The sequence below is a fragment of the Vigna unguiculata genome, chromosome 3, assembly GCF_004118075.2.
Source record: "Vigna unguiculata cultivar IT97K-499-35 chromosome 3, ASM411807v1, whole genome shotgun sequence".
Classification (NCBI taxonomy): Eukaryota; Viridiplantae; Streptophyta; class Magnoliopsida; order Fabales; family Fabaceae; genus Vigna; species Vigna unguiculata.
The window spans coordinates 9,923,408-9,943,283 of NC_040281.1; the positions used below are offsets into that span (position 1 = coordinate 9,923,408).

Consider the following 19,876-nt stretch of genomic DNA (forward strand, 5'->3'; position numbering starts at 1 on the left):
AAAATATTTTCTAATGCTAAATATACTTTTTAATATTTATATTTTTCATTTTATAAAATATGTAGTTGGATTTTAGTGAAGATATCCTCGTGATTGGAATATGCATTAAGCTATTGTGAAATGAGTTTATATAGAAAACTTGATAAATACTTCTTGAAAAATTAAACTAATAAGAGAAAAAAAAAAACTTATTTTATAAGTTAAGATTAATTTACGTACAATTTAAAAAAAATTAAATAAGTAATACAATAAATTATAAAGAACATCTATACATAAAGTTAATTTTAGTTTAATAATGGTTTTTTCTTGAAGTGATTATGGATAAATTTGTGTGAAGAGGCTCAAGGTTGATTTTATACGCGTTTGGATTTTTATTCCCTCAAATAATAACTATCTAATAAACTTTGTTAAATTTAAGACTAAAAAAAATTCATGGTAAAAGACTTAACAGATCAAGGATTATGATTCAATGTACCCATCTTTTTCTATATCTTATTAAGTCAATTGAAGGTTAAACTTAATAAAAAGTCAAACTTATGGTAACATATTTATATAGTACTAGGGTAAATATAGACGCTATCGCGTTTGTGTAGATGTATTTTTTGAATATGTATGATATTATATTAGTAGTTAATGATATTGTAATGTTAGTAAGTTAATAAACAAAATAAAATTATATTTATAAAAGATAAAGTGAAATGTACAGAGAAAATATGAAAAAATAATTGTTGATGAATAGGAGAAAAAAGAAGAAAGAGATAAATAAATAGATTTATAAAAACTTGTAAAAATAACCATTAATATTTTAAAATTTAACAAATAATTACATTATAAAAGGTAAAGTTAAAATTATGAAAAATGGATACAAAAGAGAGAATCTTCTTTATATATAATAATTATAGATAATGATTTGAAATTGTAACTAATTACAATCCCTTAAACACATGTTAAATTATTAGCACAAAAAATTTGTTGATTTATACATTGTGCCAAATAAATAAAAATATATAATTTATTTTCTTTGGATAACATATTTGTATTTGATACATATTTATTGTCGATACCTAATGAACTTTTCTATCTATAAAATAATAATACTTATATAATGAAATAATTTATAATTTTGGAGAATGTTCGCTATATATAATTTTATTTTAGATTTATATAATAATAAAAATATATTTATTATTTTTAAAAAAATATTATACATTTTTAATATATATATATATATATATATATATATATATATATATAAAAGTGCATCATAAAATTAAATCATTAAATAAATAGTTTAGTACAATAAGTATTAATATATATATATATATATATATATATATATATATATATATATATATTATTTTTAATAAAAAAGAAATTAAAGTATTAATATAATAATTTTAATTCCGCTATCTTTATTTGAATTCCCTGTATTGTTAATATGATTGAATAGATGTTTAGTTTTGAGTAACGCACACAATAATTATGAGAAAAATTAAATTTATCATGCAATTAAATTAATAACAAATTTAATATAAAACAAAAAATAAAAGATAAAACATTTTATTTATTACTAATTACATATTGGTTTTATTTTTTAATAAATAAATATGATAATTACCGATAAATATTTACGTATTCAAAGTTAAAAAAAATTAACAAAATTAATTGTTTTTCTACTTCACCATACTTAAAATAAAATATATTATCATTTGTAAATTTACTGTTACTAAAAAAAATTAGTTCTCGCTTGTTAAAATGATTATTTAGGTATGAATTATAAATGTACCTTTAGACGTATAATTTATTCTGGTTCTTATATTCTTTTATTCAAATTAATTTTAATATTCACATCTTTCACTAAATTTATTAAAACAATTTAAATATGTTATACGTAAAAATTTATATCATCTTCTTCCTTAGAATTTCTCTTATTATTATTATTATTTTTTTCTTTTCCCTCTAAGTATTTCTAATGTTCATAGGCTTAGGCTGTTGTTCAAATTTGAGTTAGGGTTGGGCGAGTTTCGTGGAGGAAGGAAAAAGAAATAGAAGGATTTAATTTAGAAGATGATCAAAATTTCTATGTATCACACTCTTCAAACGATGCTAAATTCAAATTTACATAAGGACCAAATTGGATGTATCTAACCAATACCGAAACTTATTTGATAAAAAAAACTAAAGTAAATTGTATAATAAATGTAGGACCAATTTACTAATTGAATTATTATAAATAATTAAAAAGAATATTTATTATATTTTTTCCAAAGTTGAATCTTGATTATGATTTTAGTGAGGAGAAGTGATAATTTAATTAATTCAAGATCTTCATACGTACCAGAATATCGGAATTAAAAATATTATAAAATATGGTATTATATACGTAACATATATATTTATATATAATATTAAAAGAAGTAGAAAGATTATTAAAAATTTGTATGTAAATAAAAATTATTTTACATAGAATGTTTTTTACTTTATCTTCTTTATCCGTAAATATATTTATTAAGTAATTGATCTAAACTAAACAACAAATCATGATACCCAATTGGGGTAGAAAAACATGATGGTTAGATTATTATTATTATTGTCCTAACTTGGTGGTTGATTAGACAAAAGTGTAATTGTGTTGACACGTGGCAGAAATTCATGATTCTTAATTAGAAGTTATGAAGTTTTAATTATCTTTGCAGTCTCTTTTCAATTTGGAAATTACGTATTGTCCAGTGCTATCTGCTGTCCACATACAGACAATTGACTCAGTGAATATAATCAATTTTTGAATGACTTTAATACAAATTCATTGGATTTTTCTTTTTTATCTTTTACGTGAATATACAACCAATAAATCGCTAATTATGATTATACAAATTGATTGTATCACAATATTTCATATGGTTTTAAATTAAAATAACTTTAACTCATTTCATGTTTTAATTTAATATCGGCATATAACTAAGTTTCAAAGTACGATAAATTTAAAAATTTTCATTAAGTTTTGTTGATTTATTAAGTGTTTAAAATTTTTATATTTTTTAATTAAGTTCACATTATTTATTTATTTATTAATAGAATGATGTGACTTTTATCAAATATTAAGAAATATAAAACTACATAATTAATATAAAAAAATATTACAATTAATATAAAATAATAAATAATTTTTATTATTTTAATTAAAAATGTGTTAAATAACAAGATCGTCTATGTTGTTATCAATGATATCTAACAGATATTTTTATTAAAACAATACAAGTCAATTAATATTTTACAATAATTTTGATATTATTCTATATTAATCATATTTTTAATATATATATATATATATATATATATATATATAAACAAGTAAATAAGATGATGAAATAATATTTAAAATGAGCTCAATAAAAAAAATAAAGACTTAATTAAAAACATGCATATTTATAGTTTGTTTATTTTTTATATATAATTTATAATATATAATAGCATTTTTGTATTATTATTTTGAAATATAAAAATATTTAGACAAATTCAAATATATCTATTATTAGATGAGTACAATTTTTTACTGATAATTTTGAATAGTCAAACTCGTATTTATGTTATCCAATGACTATAAAATGTTGAAATTAGATGAAACTATCATGAAAGGTAAAAGTGTTTTTAAAAAGTATTTGATACAAAATGACGTATTTAAATTCGAGATCTTTGATTAAACTTAAAAGAATTATGTTAATTAATTCACATTCAATAATAATTATAGTAATTGATATTATCATATAGTTGGTCAATATTTTGAAGAAATGTAGTCCTGTTGTATAGATTTTAATTTTAAGATTCCAATTCGTAGGAAACTTAAATGTTGGGAAAAGTCTGAAGAAATTGAAGCTTCTAGATTTTGTGCAACCATGACTATTGGATTCATATACGTCATGGTGACATCACCTTCGTCCAAATTTCAAAATTAATCTTCCATTCTTCACTCCAAATGCTTTAAATTAAGACCAACATGAATTAACACATTCTACACAATAAGTTAATATGCAAAATATTAAATTTAATGTTTGCCAGAATCTATCTAAGACTTCTCAACTATTAATTTTCTCAAATTTAGTACTTTAATTAGTTCACTTAAAAAAATATATACACTACATCGTATATCCATCCTCTCTTAATTTTGCTTTTAAATGAAATAATTTGAATTATTAAATTTAATAAGGTGATTGGTTGAAATGAATGTAATTTCAGTATAAATACATATAACTGTATATATGTAGAGAGATGTTTGATAAAGTTATAACTGTAACATCATTTAATATATGTTTTAAGATAATTGTCCCAAAAAAATCATAAGTATTTATAATATTTTATGTTTTCGTTAAATCTTCGTATTAGAAAATTAAATTTTGTTTTGTTTGCCAAGAAAAAATTATATATGATATGTAAATTTATGTCTACGCTATGTTATATAAATTGCAATAAACAAATTGATATATAACTAACTTTTAAAATGTAACAGATGTATTGTAAGAAAAACTACACACAAATATTACTTAAATTTAATAAATATACTCTTAATTATTGAAATGTAACCGAATGTGTTGTTAGTATGGTTAGTAGATTCATGGTGAATGCTAGATGTAATTGTAGGAAAATTTTGTTAAATAGTAGTAGGTGATAATAAAATATTGTCTTTTTTAGAGATATTATGCTTATAGGTATGTAGGTAGATAAGGTTTAGGGGGATAATCTTAATAGAAACAATGACAAATCAAGAAAAAAAAAAGGAAGTGACACCTATGAATTTCGCCCATAAGACTCATAGGAAATAATGAAGAATGATCTTTGTCTATAGGACTTTCAGGGAGCAGTGATAAAGGTAACTATGTGTAGTTGCATCATAGGTGTACTTCGCTAGGCTCTCGAGGAAAGTGATGAGAAGTGACACACATATACTTCACGGAGGCTTCTAAGAAGAGTAATGGAAAATGACACCTACGAGCTTTGTCCTATGGGAGTTTATTTGTAAGTTCAGTTGGAACCTAGTTTCTCAACACTGAGATCACTAGTGGTTGTACTCTTAATATTATAATTTGTTTTCTTTTAATTGTTGTGAGGCAACATGTTTTGTGTGTGTTTGTATGATATGTTGTTTGATTTTATGTTTTTTATTGAAAATATAGGACTAAAAGATTGTCCCCCAAATGTAACATCTTATTTTAATAACATAAACTACTATAATAAAACATTTCATTATAAATATTAAGAAAGTAACCTATCTAAGGTATCTCTTATATTGGTACAATCATTCAAAAGATATGACTATAATAATATAAGACATATACATCTCTAACTTCTATACCGTGGTTCTATTTCAACATTATAACTAACATGATCTAATATTCTCCCATGACTAGGACAACTGACTAGAATAACCTTTAAGATGTGTCCTTACACCTGTATCTTCATCTGTTCACACTGATAAGGTAATCATTGAAAAAAGAAAGAGACAACTACGCATAACACAAACAAACACAAGAGGGTAAACTAACTTGCAAAAAGAAACATCATATATAAATGAAACACATTGTATCATAATACAATTCACTCCAAACAATCACATTGACATAAATTGTATAACCAAAGACTTTCCTAGACTCAATTATTTGGATAAATGCATTGATATCAGATTCACTAGAGACATGCATTTGTGGTGACTTCTATTGATTTGAAGAGCCATTGTCAATGGATTTATTCCTACCATTCACAAGGTTAATTCCCTTCGCATCTTAGGCGAAGAAAAAGTTCTTAGATTAAAATCTCCTGCGATTCTCACCACATAACTCATTATACTCTATATGAGTGTGAATGCTTATTAGAGTGTTAGGATATCTCCTTGCTTGAATCCATATATAAATGCATACACTAAAGAAGCATACATCAAAAGGGCTTCCTCCACGAAATTCCATACATTCTCCTCATTTCATATCTTCAACATACATACTTTAGACTTCATATCACATTTTCTCAAGTATATTGCATAATAGGTTAACAACACATATACCAAATGTTTAGGATTTTAAAAGTAAAACCACAACTTCTAGAAAACTCTGAAAATTACTTTCTTACATTCAAATTAAATATAATTAAATAAAGAATTCAATGCAAAAAGAATCAACTCAATTGGGTAACCATGGAAAAAGTTATGCACCAAACAAGCAACAAAGGTCAAAGTTGTCAAAAACCTAAATTATAGGAATCTTACATGAAAAACTTCTCTCACTACAAATATTCAATTCAAGATCCCAACGGTCAAAACAAGAAATCATATGTCTAGGACCTGCTATAAAAAATTCAGTTTGATCCGACGGTTATTGAATTAGGAATCTGATTTACCCGATTGTTTCTGTAAAATTATATGATCCAAATCATATGATTAGGACGTGTTGTCAAAATTTTAGCTTTATCTGACAGTTAATTAATTAAGAATCTCATTTTTCTCAAGATGAATCTGAACAGGAACACCCAACTCACCTAGTGAGAGGATTGCTTGCCCAATGAGAAAACCCCTCTGGAAAAATTGATTTTGGAACTCACTCAACGAGTTGTTTGCTGGTCCAGCAAGTATGCACGATGTAGAAGCCAAATTTCCTAAAATTTGACAATACCAAATGACCAAAAACCTAATTTCATGTATCATACATGTTCCAAATACATCGAACTCGTGATAAACAACTCAAACCATCTAACATTACCACATTTGTAGTTCATACTATAGAAAGCCCCAAATTTCATGACACATACATATTAAGATATATAGTTAGGGATTTTTCATCACATACTTACAAGGAACAAAAATTAACAAACCCATTTAAGCTAATAATCACATGAATCAACATACAACCAAAAATCAACAAGAAAGTTCCTCATGTAGCAATTGGAATTTTAGCTTCCCTCACCTTAAACAATACTCTTGAGCTCCTAAACACTTTCCTACAACTTCCATCCACAAAAAAACCTAACTACACACCACAAAAGATCAAATCAATGATATAGGGCATGGTTTGACTCAGAACATGTAGGAAGTCCATCCTAGCATGAAGGAACCACATGCATCTTAAAAAAAGCTAAGAAAATGGAAAACACATATTCGACCCTAGAAAAAGTGTAATAAAGAAACTTACTCTATTCATGTTTTTGATCAGACAAGGTGGAAGAGCTTTCCATGGTGATTCCAACAGTAGGCCTTGAGGTAAGAATGAAGGAGGTAGGAGTGAGATATCAAGGAGAGAAGATTGAGGTTTTAAAGAGAAAACTGATTTGGGGAAGATGAGAACTGCGTTTTTGTTTTCTAGAGGGTGTTGTTTTTATTTTTAAGAAAGAAAAGGTTTTCACACCAAACATGTCCTTATATTGACCACTCTCTCTAATGTTGTGCATCTTTCTCAACACCTACACAATCATATGCTCTCGTGATAAATTATAATCAGGTGGAAACCACAACCACAAACAAGTGGGTGAGCTAACGTAAACAATAGTTGTCATAACAACAATTTTCATCACATTATAAGTTTAAATATATTTTTCAATAAAAATTATAAACTCAAAAAAGATATCATACAAACATACACAAAATCTATTTTCTCACACAATAGTATAACCACTAGTGATCTCAACGTCATAAAACTGAGTTGTAACTCTCACATGCAACTTACAAACAACTGTTCAACTTCCCTTGTTCTCCAGGAGTCTTGTTGACGAAGCTCGCAGGTGCAACTTTCCATTACTCTCATCGCGAGTCCTGACGAACTTCACCTTCGATACAACTATACAAAGTTACCCTTCACCACCTTTCTCTAAATCACCACACACACAATCATTTCAGCAATCATCCCCTTGCCTATATAGGGTTTCTCACGCAACATTAATACACCACCAAAACTCGTTATATATTCACAAATGAGATACAAAAACAAGTTAAACGATGTTGAAACAATTAAAATAGCTGAAAACAATTAGCTCCTCTCACAATACCAACAAAGACAAGCAAAAAAGAAGAAGAAGGAAAAAACACGGTTAAAACAGCTAAAGCAATTAGCTCCTTTCACAACACCAACACAAGCACAAGGAAAAAAAGGAAAAAAAACATGCTGAGATATTTTAAACAAAACAATATTATCATCTAAATTGGTGAATGAACAATATACATATAATGGAAAAGTTATAAAAATGTTTGTTTGTTTGAAACTACAATTTGTTGGAAAGATAGTTTGTAATCAATGGTGACTTTACTCACTACTCAAGTTGGGCATATCACACTTACAAAAGTGGTGAAAGAGACTCAATGGTTAAAGAGGGTGATACGAGAGTTGGGCATGTATAACTATTCTTTATGATAGTCAAAGTGTCATACTTTTAGTTGATCATTAGATAAATATATGATAGAAGAACCAACCACATGTATGTGAGACTACACTTCATTAGAGATGTTGAGTATAAAGAAGTCATGATTACAAAGGTAGCTTAGAAGGATAACCATTTACGAAAACTCTACCAAGACTGAGATTCAATCATTGCTTGGAGGAAAGGGTTCAATATGTTTTTAACTTAGACACGAAATTGGAATTACTCTTTGTATCAAACTTTAGAAATTAATGGATATAGTCATTTTACCCAACATTTTTAACTTTTTTTAAGTGTTAAATGATGTTTTAGGCTATCTTTTGAGTTCTTTACACCATGTGACACATTCCAGCTCAAATGCCAACTTGGAACAACATTTAACACATAAAAATAAGTTAAAGTCGTTGGGCTAAAAAGACTATATCAATTTATTTTTAAAGTTTAAGACCAAAATATATCAAAGTTTGAAATATAAATTTAAAAACTAAAAATATATTTAACCCTAAAGAAAAATTACAAGAAGCTTTTCCATGATTTGAAGTCAAGGTAAATAATTGTAATACATTAACTCTAAATCACAATCGTCTAATGAAAAAGCATACAAGACCATCTACTAAAAAAATGTAATAATGTTTGATTTAGTTAGATTGTCTATCGTCTACTACCTCTATTAGATAGTGTTTTGTCCTGAGAGGTTTTATATTATTCCTTTTCTATACTATATATATAGCATGCAAAACTCTATATGTAAATAACAAACATTATATTAAGTCATATTCTAATTATAACATTTTGTTATGATACAATTTTTTCTTTTATTCTTATTATTTGTATTTTCTTTTGTGATGATTTTTCTAACCCAACAAAATAATTTTTTCCTTAATTTCTCTTATTTAAATGTGATTTACTTAAATATTTAACTTGAATCGAACTTTGCGAGTAATTTCATTACTTATAACCTAACGATGGTAACTCCAATCCAATGACTTCAAATTGATAACTTTACATTCTTAAATTTATTAGGTCCGCCATTACTTTTTTGTTTTTTCTAAGAATGACTGTAATGTTGTGTTTGGATGAAGCAATTCAATAGGGTCATTGATTTCTTTGGAGAATTTGAAATTCTTTTTAATGAAATGCTTTGTTTGGATAGAGAAATTAAAAAGCATTTAAAAATGCATGCATTTTTTTGAAGTATTTCAATTAGATAAATTAGAAGAAATTCAAATATCCTAAAAAAAGGTGAAATTTGAAATTCTTCTCACTAAACCCTAAATAGATCCAGCAAACCCGACAACCATGACAGACTAGGCTAACCAGACGATCCAGATGAATCAGACCAATCTGACGACACAAATGGGTCGAGCATGCCCAACGACCCAGACGGGTCGGGCATGCCCAACGATCCAGACGAACCGGGGTGTTCAGGTCAGCCCGACCCATTTGGGTTGTCGAGCCCATTTCCAAGTTTATCATGAACTCAAAACATAATTAAGCCTAAAATAAATATTGTTAAAATAAAATTTTATCTTATACAAAAAATTTAATTATTTTATCTAAACAAGAAATTGAAATGTAAGATATTTTAATTTCTTTATCCAAATAAGTTATTTAGAAAATGATGAAAATTTAATTGCAAGCAATTCAAATACAATCCATTTCAATTTTTCAGTATTATAGAAATGCGTCATCCAAACACAAAGTAAGTGTTTACCTAATGAAATGACTTTAAACTTTTCTGTAATATTATATATTATATCGATACAATTCAAACTATTAAACAATAACTTTTTCGATGTTTTCTTATGTTTATGGAATATTAATTCTTCTTATTTATATTTTATTTTCGGCAAAAGTTAATATGGTTTTATAATAAAGTATTTAACAGCTAATTAGTTAAGAATGTTTATCTTTATTTACGTAACTAACATACAAAATCTTGCTAATCGCTACCTTGTTAAAAGAAAAAAAAAATAGTACTTTCAAATAGTTGATAGAGTTTGGCAAAGTAAACTAAGATAAGATTTTATATGTTTGACATCTAACTAGTTTCGAGTATCCTTTTTAGGAATAAATACAAGTTTTGAGTCTTTATATTCCCCTTTAAAGTTAAGACGTGTGAATAATTTTCTTTATAGGACTTACTAGAAGTTTTATTTTTCCTCAACCATTAAGTTAATTTATACATTATTTAATTGATACAAACGTTTTTAATTTATATATACAAACTCGTTTTTTTTTTCTTGAAAAAAATATTGTTTTATTGTCATTATTTTTGAAAAAAGAATAATGTTACTTAATTAGTCATATAGTTGATTTACTTCCTTAGTTCTTTTTGTTTTTTTAAATAAAATTAGCGAAAATATAACATGCTATCGCGCCGGTGTGTTGAAATTTTCTTAATTTTTATAAATATTTAAATTAAGATGAATAAAAATATATAATTAATTTTGAAATAATTATTAAATATAAAATTTGAAAAATAATTTTTTTAAAAATAACGGTTAAAAATAAAAAAAACTTTTAAAATAACGATTAAAAATAAATTATTTATAAAATAATTAATTTTAAAAATAATAATTAAAGATAAAATTGAAATATCAAAATATAGACATTTTTTTATATATTGGTATAAATACACCTATTTAGCAACTCACTTTCATTATATAATATTATATATATATATATTACTTTTAATTTTTTAATAGTAATAATCTTAACTACAATGATTAAAAGAGGATAAAATAGTGGCATGACATGAACAACTTTTAAATTAGAAACTAAATAAATAAAAAAAGATTGTACATGACGGTAAATACTAACCAACAGGAAAACTTGATGTGATGAGACAAATTTTCTTCTATAACTTAAAACCAAAAAGTTTGAACACGAAGAAGTAATAAACACTAAGAAAAATAAGATGAAAAAGGTTATGCAAATAAATGTTAGAGGGTATTCATTTGAAAACCTTAATTAGATTATTCAGTTTATGAATTTGTAACGAAGACAAGACTTCACATCGAGAAATCCTTAGAAAAGGACCACATAGAATAGTAGAATGAATGCGTTGAGTTACACATTAATTTGGATGCAAAGAAAGAGAAAGAGAGAAAGAGAGAGTGATTTGTGTTAGTTGGAGAGAGTCTTTGGCAGCCTGGTGGAAGCGAAAGAAGAAACGGTCATTTGTGTGGCACAGAGTTGGACCAAAGCAAGTGAGAATACAACACAAGACAACACAACAACGCAACCATGAAAAGAAAAGAAACACGAACAAACAAACGCGCATTACTCGCTATCGCCGCAAGACCAAGCACACAACAGAAACCACTTCTTTTTAATACCATTCTTTCCCCTCTATCTTTTCAATTTTCAACTCCTTCCTATTTAACTACCTAACTCTCCTTAGACTATAGCATTTTCTCTTCGCTCCCAAAGGTGATCATACTTTTTCTTTTACTTTTCTCCCTTGTTTCCCAAAAGGGGTTTTCTCCCAAATGGAGTTCCTGTGTTTCGCATGTTAAAGCTGCAGTCTTTCTGGATGATAAGCTGAATGCTCGAGTCAGATTGGGATTATCAGCTGATCTGGAAATGGGGTTTTATCTTTGGAGTTCATTCTCTATTCTGCTTTTCTTTTCTTTTTTTGGGTTTGTGAAATTGGAAAATTATCCTTCAGTATAGTTCGGTGTTTTTTGGCTGTATAGAGTCGTCTGAAGGATCTAAATTTGATCACCGATTCAATTCAGCAGAAAAGAAATACAAGAATGGAACAATTGATAGGGAAATTGAAACAATTGACTTTTCTTGAAATTTCTGTTATCGAGTCCATGCAATTCGGTTTGGTTTGTGAGAATTTTAATATTCCTATTCGTGATATTTACCAAGTTCATCAATTCGTGTCAAGTTGTTGGACAAAGTCGTGAATAATCTCTGTGGAGCATGTTATTTGTTCTAGCTTGTTAAAGTGTGTGCTTGAGTTCCATGCCTTTGCATTGCTATATCTATAGTGTTTGCAATTGAAATGTATAAATTGCACTTTTCACTTATGTTGAAATATGGTAAATAGTGCAGAGTGCAGCAGTCACATCCCAGGATCATTATGAGTTGTGGCTGCTTTGGAGCCTCAACTCTTAAGAAGAAAAGGAATCCTTCTCATACTCCTAATGAGATTGATGGTGAGGGTGGTTGTTGATTACTTTTTTTGATATTCTGCAGCCTTTCAATAATGCTACACACTATTGATTGCAGGTTTCCTGTTCCTTTTATTGGCTTTAGTTGGAACACAGGCATAATTTGGGGATTTTTTCTAGTTTGGTTGTTTTTGATATGTGGTACAATAATGATGTTTAAAAGAGTTCTGGTATATATATTTAGGAATACTTTTATAACTACACTGTTTTGTTTTTCCTATATTTATCACTGTTTTGATTGTTATACACATAATCTTTTGTTTCTCAGGCTTTCCACTTGATAATGTTAAGAATTTTTCTGATAAAGACCTGAGACTGGCCACTGATAACTATCATCCAAGCAAAAAGCTAGGACGAGGAGGTTTTGGAACTGTTTACCAGGTATTTAAGTCACAGAATCTAGTATAAGTTGTAACATCATGGGAATTAATGTGCCTGTTCATCAGTTGTAACATTGCCAAAAAAGATTCTTTCAGTTCAGAGGTGTCTGTGCTACAAGAGGGCTATTTTTAATTTTCTCTTTTCACTTATATCTTTCTGTAATGTTGAAATAAGATTTCATTTGTTACTGGTTTAGCTTAGTTAAGCTGAGGTACCAAGAAGAAATAACATCACATTTTTATTATTTTATTCTCCTCTTGATTGTTATGCCTGTACTAAATATCCATGTTGAAATTTGCCAGGGAACCTTAAAAAATGGAAGACAGGTAGCAGTGAAGACACTTTCAGCTGGGTCAAAGCAAGGAGTTCGAGAATTTTTATCTGAAATTAAAACTATCTCAAATGTTAAACATCCAAACCTAGTTGAATTGGTTGGTTGCTGTGTTCAAGAAACTAATCGCATATTAGTGTATGAATATGTGGAAAATAACAGCCTTGATCGTGCATTACTTGGTAAATTTCCAAATGCTTTGGTGTGAATCATGGAATCACTAATTAAAATCCATGTGCAGATGATAGAATGAAACGATAACCTTTTGTTTTTTGTTTTATTGTACATTTTGTAGGTGCAAGAGGTTCAAATATCAGATTAGACTGGAGAAAAAGATCTGATATTTGCATGGGTACTGCTAGAGGTCTTGCATTTCTTCATGAAGAACTTGTGCCACACATTGTGCATAGAGACATCAAGGCAAGCAACATACTACTTGACAGACATTTCAAGCCAAAAATAGGAGATTTCGGGTTGGCTAAATTGTTTCCAGATGACATCACTCACATTAGCACAAGGATTGCTGGAACAACGTATGTTGTATTTCAGATTCATGGATAAATTTTTATGGTTTTTAAACTAATACCTATTTTTCTTACAGGATCTTGTATCTCAAGAGATATGATCATGGAAAAATCTATTTGTAGTTTTTATGAAAAGTGAAGAGGTTCACAACCTCTTGTTTGAATTATAACTAAAACTTAGATGATAGCATATCAAATTTCCTCACAGTTGTGTAGGAAATTTAGGTCAAAACATTTCTAGACCTGAGCATTACTGTTCACTGGTTCCTCAACCTATGCTCTACAACATCAATTTTTATGTTTATACTCAATGCTCCACAATTTTCACAAAGAACCTAGAAGGAACCTACGTATAAAGGAGGGTGGGCAAGCGCACCTCTTGGTTTTGTTAAAATTATTACCAAATATCAGAAGAAAATTTATTTTGCCTCCCTTAATTCTTTACTTTTATTTTAAAAGATTGCTGGATTGAGATTCAAATAATTTTTAATTGTCCGCACTAATTTAGGGTTTTAAATCCGATACTGCTTGGACAGTGGATCTGAAAAGTGTTATGACCTGCTTTGGTTTGAAAATGCAGTGGTTACTTAGCACCAGAATATGCAATGGGTGGCCAGTTAACCCTGAAGGCTGATGTATATAGTTTTGGTGTTCTCATTCTTGAAATAATCAGTGGCAAAAGCAGTGCAAGGACAAACTGGGGAGGGTCTAACAAGTTCCTCTTGGAATGGGTATGTATGTTTCATCTTCCCACATATATGCAACCTATGTGTTCATTGTTCTCAATTTGGACTTAATGATCTTTGCAACAAGACAGGCCTGGCAACTGTATGAAGAAGGGAAACTATTGGAGCTTGTGGATCCAGACATGGTTGAATTTCCTGAGGAAGAGGTAATAAGGTACATGAAGGTTGCTTTTTTCTGCACACAAGCTGCAGCAAGTAGAAGGCCAATGATGTCCCAAGTTGTGAATATGCTGTCGAGGAACACGAGGCTGAATGAAAAGGAACTAACAGCACCAGGGTTTTTCCAGGATTCAGGAACATCGTCTCAGAAGAAATCATCTTTTGAATCCACAAGCTATCAATTTAGCTCTAACCCTTCCAGTATTACTCACTTGGCCCCACGGTGAACCCTTCCACTAAACGTTTGATGTGTGAATTGCAGAGTTAAAAAAATAGTAGGAAAGAAAGAGAGAGAAAGTGAACAAAGAGGGATTGTCTTCTTTTTTTATTTTACATTTTTCTCTTTTTTGTATATTATTTTTTATAAATGTATTTTAATTTATAACGTGGGCTTGGATTAGTTTTCTTTTCTGAAAATAGGGTTTTATATTTTTTTTGGTAATAGATTTTTCGAAGTAATCTCTTTTTGACATGCGATAAGAAAATATCAATGTTTGTGTGTGTATAAACAAATTTCCTGTATTTTGAACTGGAGGCCGGCCTTGCCGGCCTTTTTTAAGTGTTTGGTTTAATTAATTTAAGAAATTATTAGTTCTTTAGTCAGGAGAACATTTTTTCAAAACTGTCATATTCAACTTATAAACAATGTCAAGCTCAGTTGTGAAAGGTCCAATCCATTGTTAAACCAGAATTAGACTAACGAAATTATGAATTTTGCCATTTAATTTCACATGACAATACAAGTCAAACAAATAATATTCGTCAAAATTGTTTACGATCTACGAAGAACTAAGATAATAAAAATATAAATAGAGAGAGAGGGATCAAAAACACAAACAATGAAAAATAAGAATACAAAGCAATAATCATAGAAGAGAAAAAATACTCTTTATTTTAAGATGATGTATTAAACCCATCAAGATATGAATTTCCAAGGTCAAATAATAGTCAATAAAGGATACAATTGATACAAAACCTCGAAGTTGAAAACAAATTGCACACCAAAAAAACCATAGAAGTATGACATAAGGATCCGTAAAGAATTGCCAGATGAATAAGGATAGCAGAAGAAAGATTGTTAGGGCTATAGTGTGCAAAATAAGGCTTATGTAGAAGCCTGCTCCTCAAGGGGTAGTGAAGCTTCTTTCTGGGGTAAATCCGCAGAACCGTTATTAGTGGTGGCATCCTTTGGTTGTGATTCAGGTGTACCTTCTGATGCAGATCCATTTGTTTTAGGTGCTGTTTCTTTTTTATCTTTCCCATCTTTGGGGTCTTTAGCTGGTGCAGGGGGAGGGGGAATCATGTGAGGTGGTGGTGTATGCTTAAGCTTCAACAATATCTGCCTCAGCCTAGAAAGATCTGTGGGTTTGCCAGGCTTTGGGCCTTGAAGAACTGTGATTGATGGCTTCTTATCCTGATCCTTTTTGGCTCTTTTCTTCTCAATGTTGGGAACCTCACGAGGAATTATCTCCCCTATAGCTTTCCAGTAATTTTTGTCAGCCTCTTTGTGGAATTTCTCTTGATTAGCCAGGTACAACTGCTCCATAAGTTTATTTCTGAAGTTATACGAACATAAAATGATAATTGCGAATATAGATTATATGTGTTGGGTCTAGAAATTACCTTTTCCCTTTCTCTGTTTTGAACCTTGTTGGTTTCAACATTAAGCTTCCTTTTCTCATAGAAAGCCACCTTATACTCCTCGGCTTCCTCAATAATCTTTATTCTCGCGTCCTTTTCCCTTTTCTCCTTCTCCTCAAGCTGAATGGCATTTTGACTGCAATGAATTCGCTTTTGTTAACCGATTGAGGAAAACATGCAATAGATCTTAAACATTAATTGGAAAAGATCAAAGAGCAAGCAAGACACAGAGTTACCGTAGGTTCAAGAATAGTTTTCGTCAGAAAATCATACAAACGTAATTTGTATTAATGGACACATTTAACATTTTTATATTGAGTATATTAATTAATAACATAATTGTTAGAAACGAGCTTTAAGCCTAACTCAACCCCAGACAACCGACTATGTGAGACTCTAAGTACTCTAATATATTAAAGGATGAGATTTAAACCTAACTCAAATCCCACAAACCGACTTGTAAAATGAGGTTTGCACCCACTTATATATTGTGAATTTGCCTTATGTCTAGTCGATGTTGGACTTCCAACAATAATTATATTTTAAAATTCCTTTTTATGCATTATATTGTCATCTTCCAGAATGCACTATGCAAAATAAAACACATCCGATACCAATATTTATAAAAGAAAAATTGCACTGTCATCAAGTATCTGGTTCTCTGATTTTATTGAGTAATTACCAACATCAAATTCAGGTTATTTACGAATATGAACTTGAAATGACAACAGCAGTTTATGAAATAAATTTTAGAAAAAAAAAAAAAACCCTACCTTAGTTGCGTGTAAAGTTATGCACCACATAAAAATTAACGTAAATATTAATATTTCATATTAAATTAGAATCCTAATTTCACCATCGGCGCCACTTAATATTAAAGCAAAACTTGAATTCAGCAGTTTATGAATCAAAACATCGTTAGTTTATCTTCGTTGAGCCTACAGTAGACACTCAATGCATGACGTAAAGAGAGAAATCAAACATTAGAAATGCAAAATAATGTACCACACTTATAAATAGATAGAATCAGTGTCAATGTAAACCTACGTAAGTATCAAAATTCATACAAGATGAATCTTACGTACTTACACTAGGTTATATTACTCCATGAACTACACAAGCAGAAGAAACGGAAAAGGGGGAAAATAAATAAATTCCGCTAGAAAAATGTGCTTGGGACGATTCCACACAATTCTTCCCAAGTTTGATCATCATCAGATCAGGTCATTTGTAAATTGCTTCCCTGGGGAAGAGACGATAATGGAAAATGGAACACTCAATGTAATGAACTGGAATACGATCATCTCACTTCAACCGCTCAACAAAGTTACTCGATCCTTCCACTATTTTATTAATGCAGACCATTCAGATAAACCAAACTGTAGAATTAGCTGACTGAAGTCCAAGCTGCATAGCATCCAACAACTTATATTTTCATGCGACAAAATTTACTCTCAAAAACACTAACCACTCAGATCCAACGTCCACATTACCAGTAAGGGACCATGGAAGATAAAAACCGGTGAATGCAAATCATTTACTCCCTCCCACCAATGCACAAAATTATACTAAGCGGAAAATCATGCAAATCAATCGCTCAAGTAACTATTCCAAGTAAAATAGGATAAAAAAACTACATCAATTCGCTTCTTCCTATCCCCAATCCTAACCGAATAGATCTAAGCGAACTCAAACAAGATCTGAAAATTCACAAAACGAACGAACTCTTAAAACTTAAAAAAAGGTTTAGACAGAGAGAAAGTTACCGGCGCCACTCCCGAAGGACGTAGCCTTCCTCCGGCTCCATTTCTCCCGGTGGCGGCAGCACCGGTCCGTCGGAGACAAAGACGCCGTTGCTATAGCCGTTTTCGGAGCCATTTTCGTTCCCATTCTCGACTACGTCGAAGGGAGACTGAGTGTAGCCTGGATCGGGATCGCTGAAGCCGAAGATCTCCGGCGAAGCCGCCGCCACATGGTCGATGGGGACGTCTTCGGCGGGGAAGGTGGAGAAATCGCCGTAGCCGGAGAAGGTGTCTGCGGCGGCGGGGGCGGCGAAGTGGTCATCGTCGACGGTGAAAACGTCGAAGGTGGAAGACATGTCTCTTAGATTTTTCTCTGAAGAAATGGGTATTTTCTTTTTCTCCGTACTGTGAAGCGCTTTGAACGGAATAGAGAGAGATCAGTGCGAAGCACAAACACTTTTGTTACTTCTGCTTGACTTTTCAAATAATTAACGGAGAAAAGAAAAGTATCCAAAATATCTGCCATTATGTCGAATTTAATTGAAATGTCTTGTATCAATTATATTTTAGTTCAATTACACAGATTATTAATTTATATATACTAACAGTAAGAATGAGTTGTTTTTTCACTATGGTTTAACTATAAATTGTTATTTAATTTATTTATTAACCTTTATAATATCATCACTTAAAATTTATATTAGTTCACATGAAATCGAATTTCCTAATCTCCTATTCTATAGAGCGTGAATGGACACGCCAACAATATTTTAATATATATGAGCATAACTTTAAAAAGTAATGATAATTATTTTCGCATTTTTTAAATCTTAGAAAATAATATAATTATATAATGTAATTGAAAAGTTTTAAAAAATTATTTTAAATATATTTTCATTTATAGTATGAAAGAATGAAAATTAAAGTTGAAAGATTATGTCTGGGTGACAAAAAACCCGGTTTGACCTATCTTGTCCTTAGCTCACAAATAATAGATTGGGATTGACTACGGATGTTAACGGGGCGGGTAGAATACGAATATTAGTTTTTTTGCCTGTTGGATAAATTTTTGTCACGTACCCGTACTTAAATCTGTTCGGGTATACATTCACATATTTTTGTAATATTCATGGATATCTCCGGGTATCTGCAGGTATGTTCAAAAGAAAAAACTAATACTTAATACCATATTTTAACCGTAAATTCGAATAAAAATACAATGTATAACATTCATAAATTTCAAACAAAGTGCAAATAACTCATTTAAATAATATTGAATGACAGTTTACAAATAAATGAAGATTTTTAAAAACTAATTAATAAAAAATAACCTATTCAAATTAATATTTTAATCATGTTTTTTTTAATTTAAATTAGAGTATGGCGGGTACGGATATCCACAGGTACGGATATTATGATATCCGTACCCGTCCCGTTGACATGCGGGTATAAAAAATACAAGTACCTATTACCTGCGAGTATCAATATTCATTTGCTACTCATGAAAAATTTTATCCACAAATATTTTTGACATACCTAGGTTGGACCGGCCTACTAATAAAAAATGCGTGAAAAACTATAATCTATCCCACCACAAAATTGGTGACAGACTCCACTTTTTATTTATTTTTAACTTTTTTTTAAATTTATTTAAATTTTTATTTATAAAATTTATTTATATATATACTTATAAATAAATATTTAGATCATATAAATATTTTTTAAATTTATAATTGGTCAATTAATATCTTTAATTATATAAATTAAAATAATAATT

At 29.3% G+C, this 19,876-nt stretch overlaps 2 protein-coding genes across 3 annotated transcripts; one reads left to right on the top strand and one right to left on the bottom strand.

Moving 5' to 3' along the window:
* The first annotated feature begins 11,465 nt into the window (after window positions 1–11,465).
* Window positions 11,466–15,188, top strand: LOC114176254 (cold-responsive protein kinase 1-like). Of its 2 annotated transcripts, none has more exons than XM_028061229.1 (7): window positions 11,466–11,823; window positions 12,452–12,560; window positions 12,844–12,956; window positions 13,259–13,469; window positions 13,583–13,820; window positions 14,392–14,542; window positions 14,629–15,188. In XM_028061229.1, the coding sequence occupies exons 2-7, from the start codon at window positions 12,485–12,487 to the stop codon at window positions 14,941–14,943; spliced, it is 1,104 nt and encodes a 367-aa protein (XP_027917030.1). In that variant the 5' UTR covers window positions 11,466–11,823; window positions 12,452–12,484; the 3' UTR covers window positions 14,944–15,188. The 2 variants fall into 2 exon arrangements, with proteins under 2 accessions (XP_027917030.1, XP_027917029.1); XM_028061228.1 differs by having other exon boundaries at window positions 12,457–12,560.
* A 416-nt stretch (window positions 15,189–15,604) lies between these two features.
* LOC114174935 (clathrin light chain 1-like) lies at window positions 15,605–18,584 on the bottom strand. The gene is made up of 3 exons (XM_028059668.1): window positions 18,124–18,584; window positions 16,340–16,493; window positions 15,605–16,253 (listed from the first exon to the last, which is right to left on the bottom strand). The coding sequence occupies exons 1-3, from the start codon at window positions 18,453–18,455 to the stop codon at window positions 15,822–15,824; spliced, it is 918 nt and encodes a 305-aa protein (XP_027915469.1). The 5' UTR covers window positions 18,456–18,584; the 3' UTR covers window positions 15,605–15,821.
* Between the last annotated feature and the right edge of the window lie 1,292 nt (window positions 18,585–19,876).

Coding starts and splice junctions, on each gene's coding strand:
- LOC114176254 (XM_028061229.1), top strand. CDS start 12,485: ATGAGTTGTGGCTGCTTTGGAGCCTCAACTCTTAAGAAGAAAAGGAAT. Junction 12,561..12,843: donor TACTCCTAATGAGATTGATG/GTGAGGGTGGTT, acceptor TTTGTTTCTCAG/GCTTTCCACTTGATAATGTT. Junction 13,821..14,391: donor ACAAGGATTGCTGGAACAAC/GTATGTTGTATT, acceptor TTGAAAATGCAG/TGGTTACTTAGCACCAGAAT.
- LOC114174935 (XM_028059668.1), bottom strand. CDS start 18,455: ATGTCTTCCACCTTCGACGTTTTCACCGTCGACGATGACCACTTCGCC. Junction 16,494..18,123: donor GTCCTTCGGGAGTGGCGCCG/GTAACTTTCTCT, acceptor AATTCATTGCAG/TCAAAATGCCATTCAGCTTG. Junction 16,254..16,339: donor AAAACAGAGAAAGGGAAAAG/GTAATTTCTAGA, acceptor CTTATGGAGCAG/TTGTACCTGGCTAATCAAGA.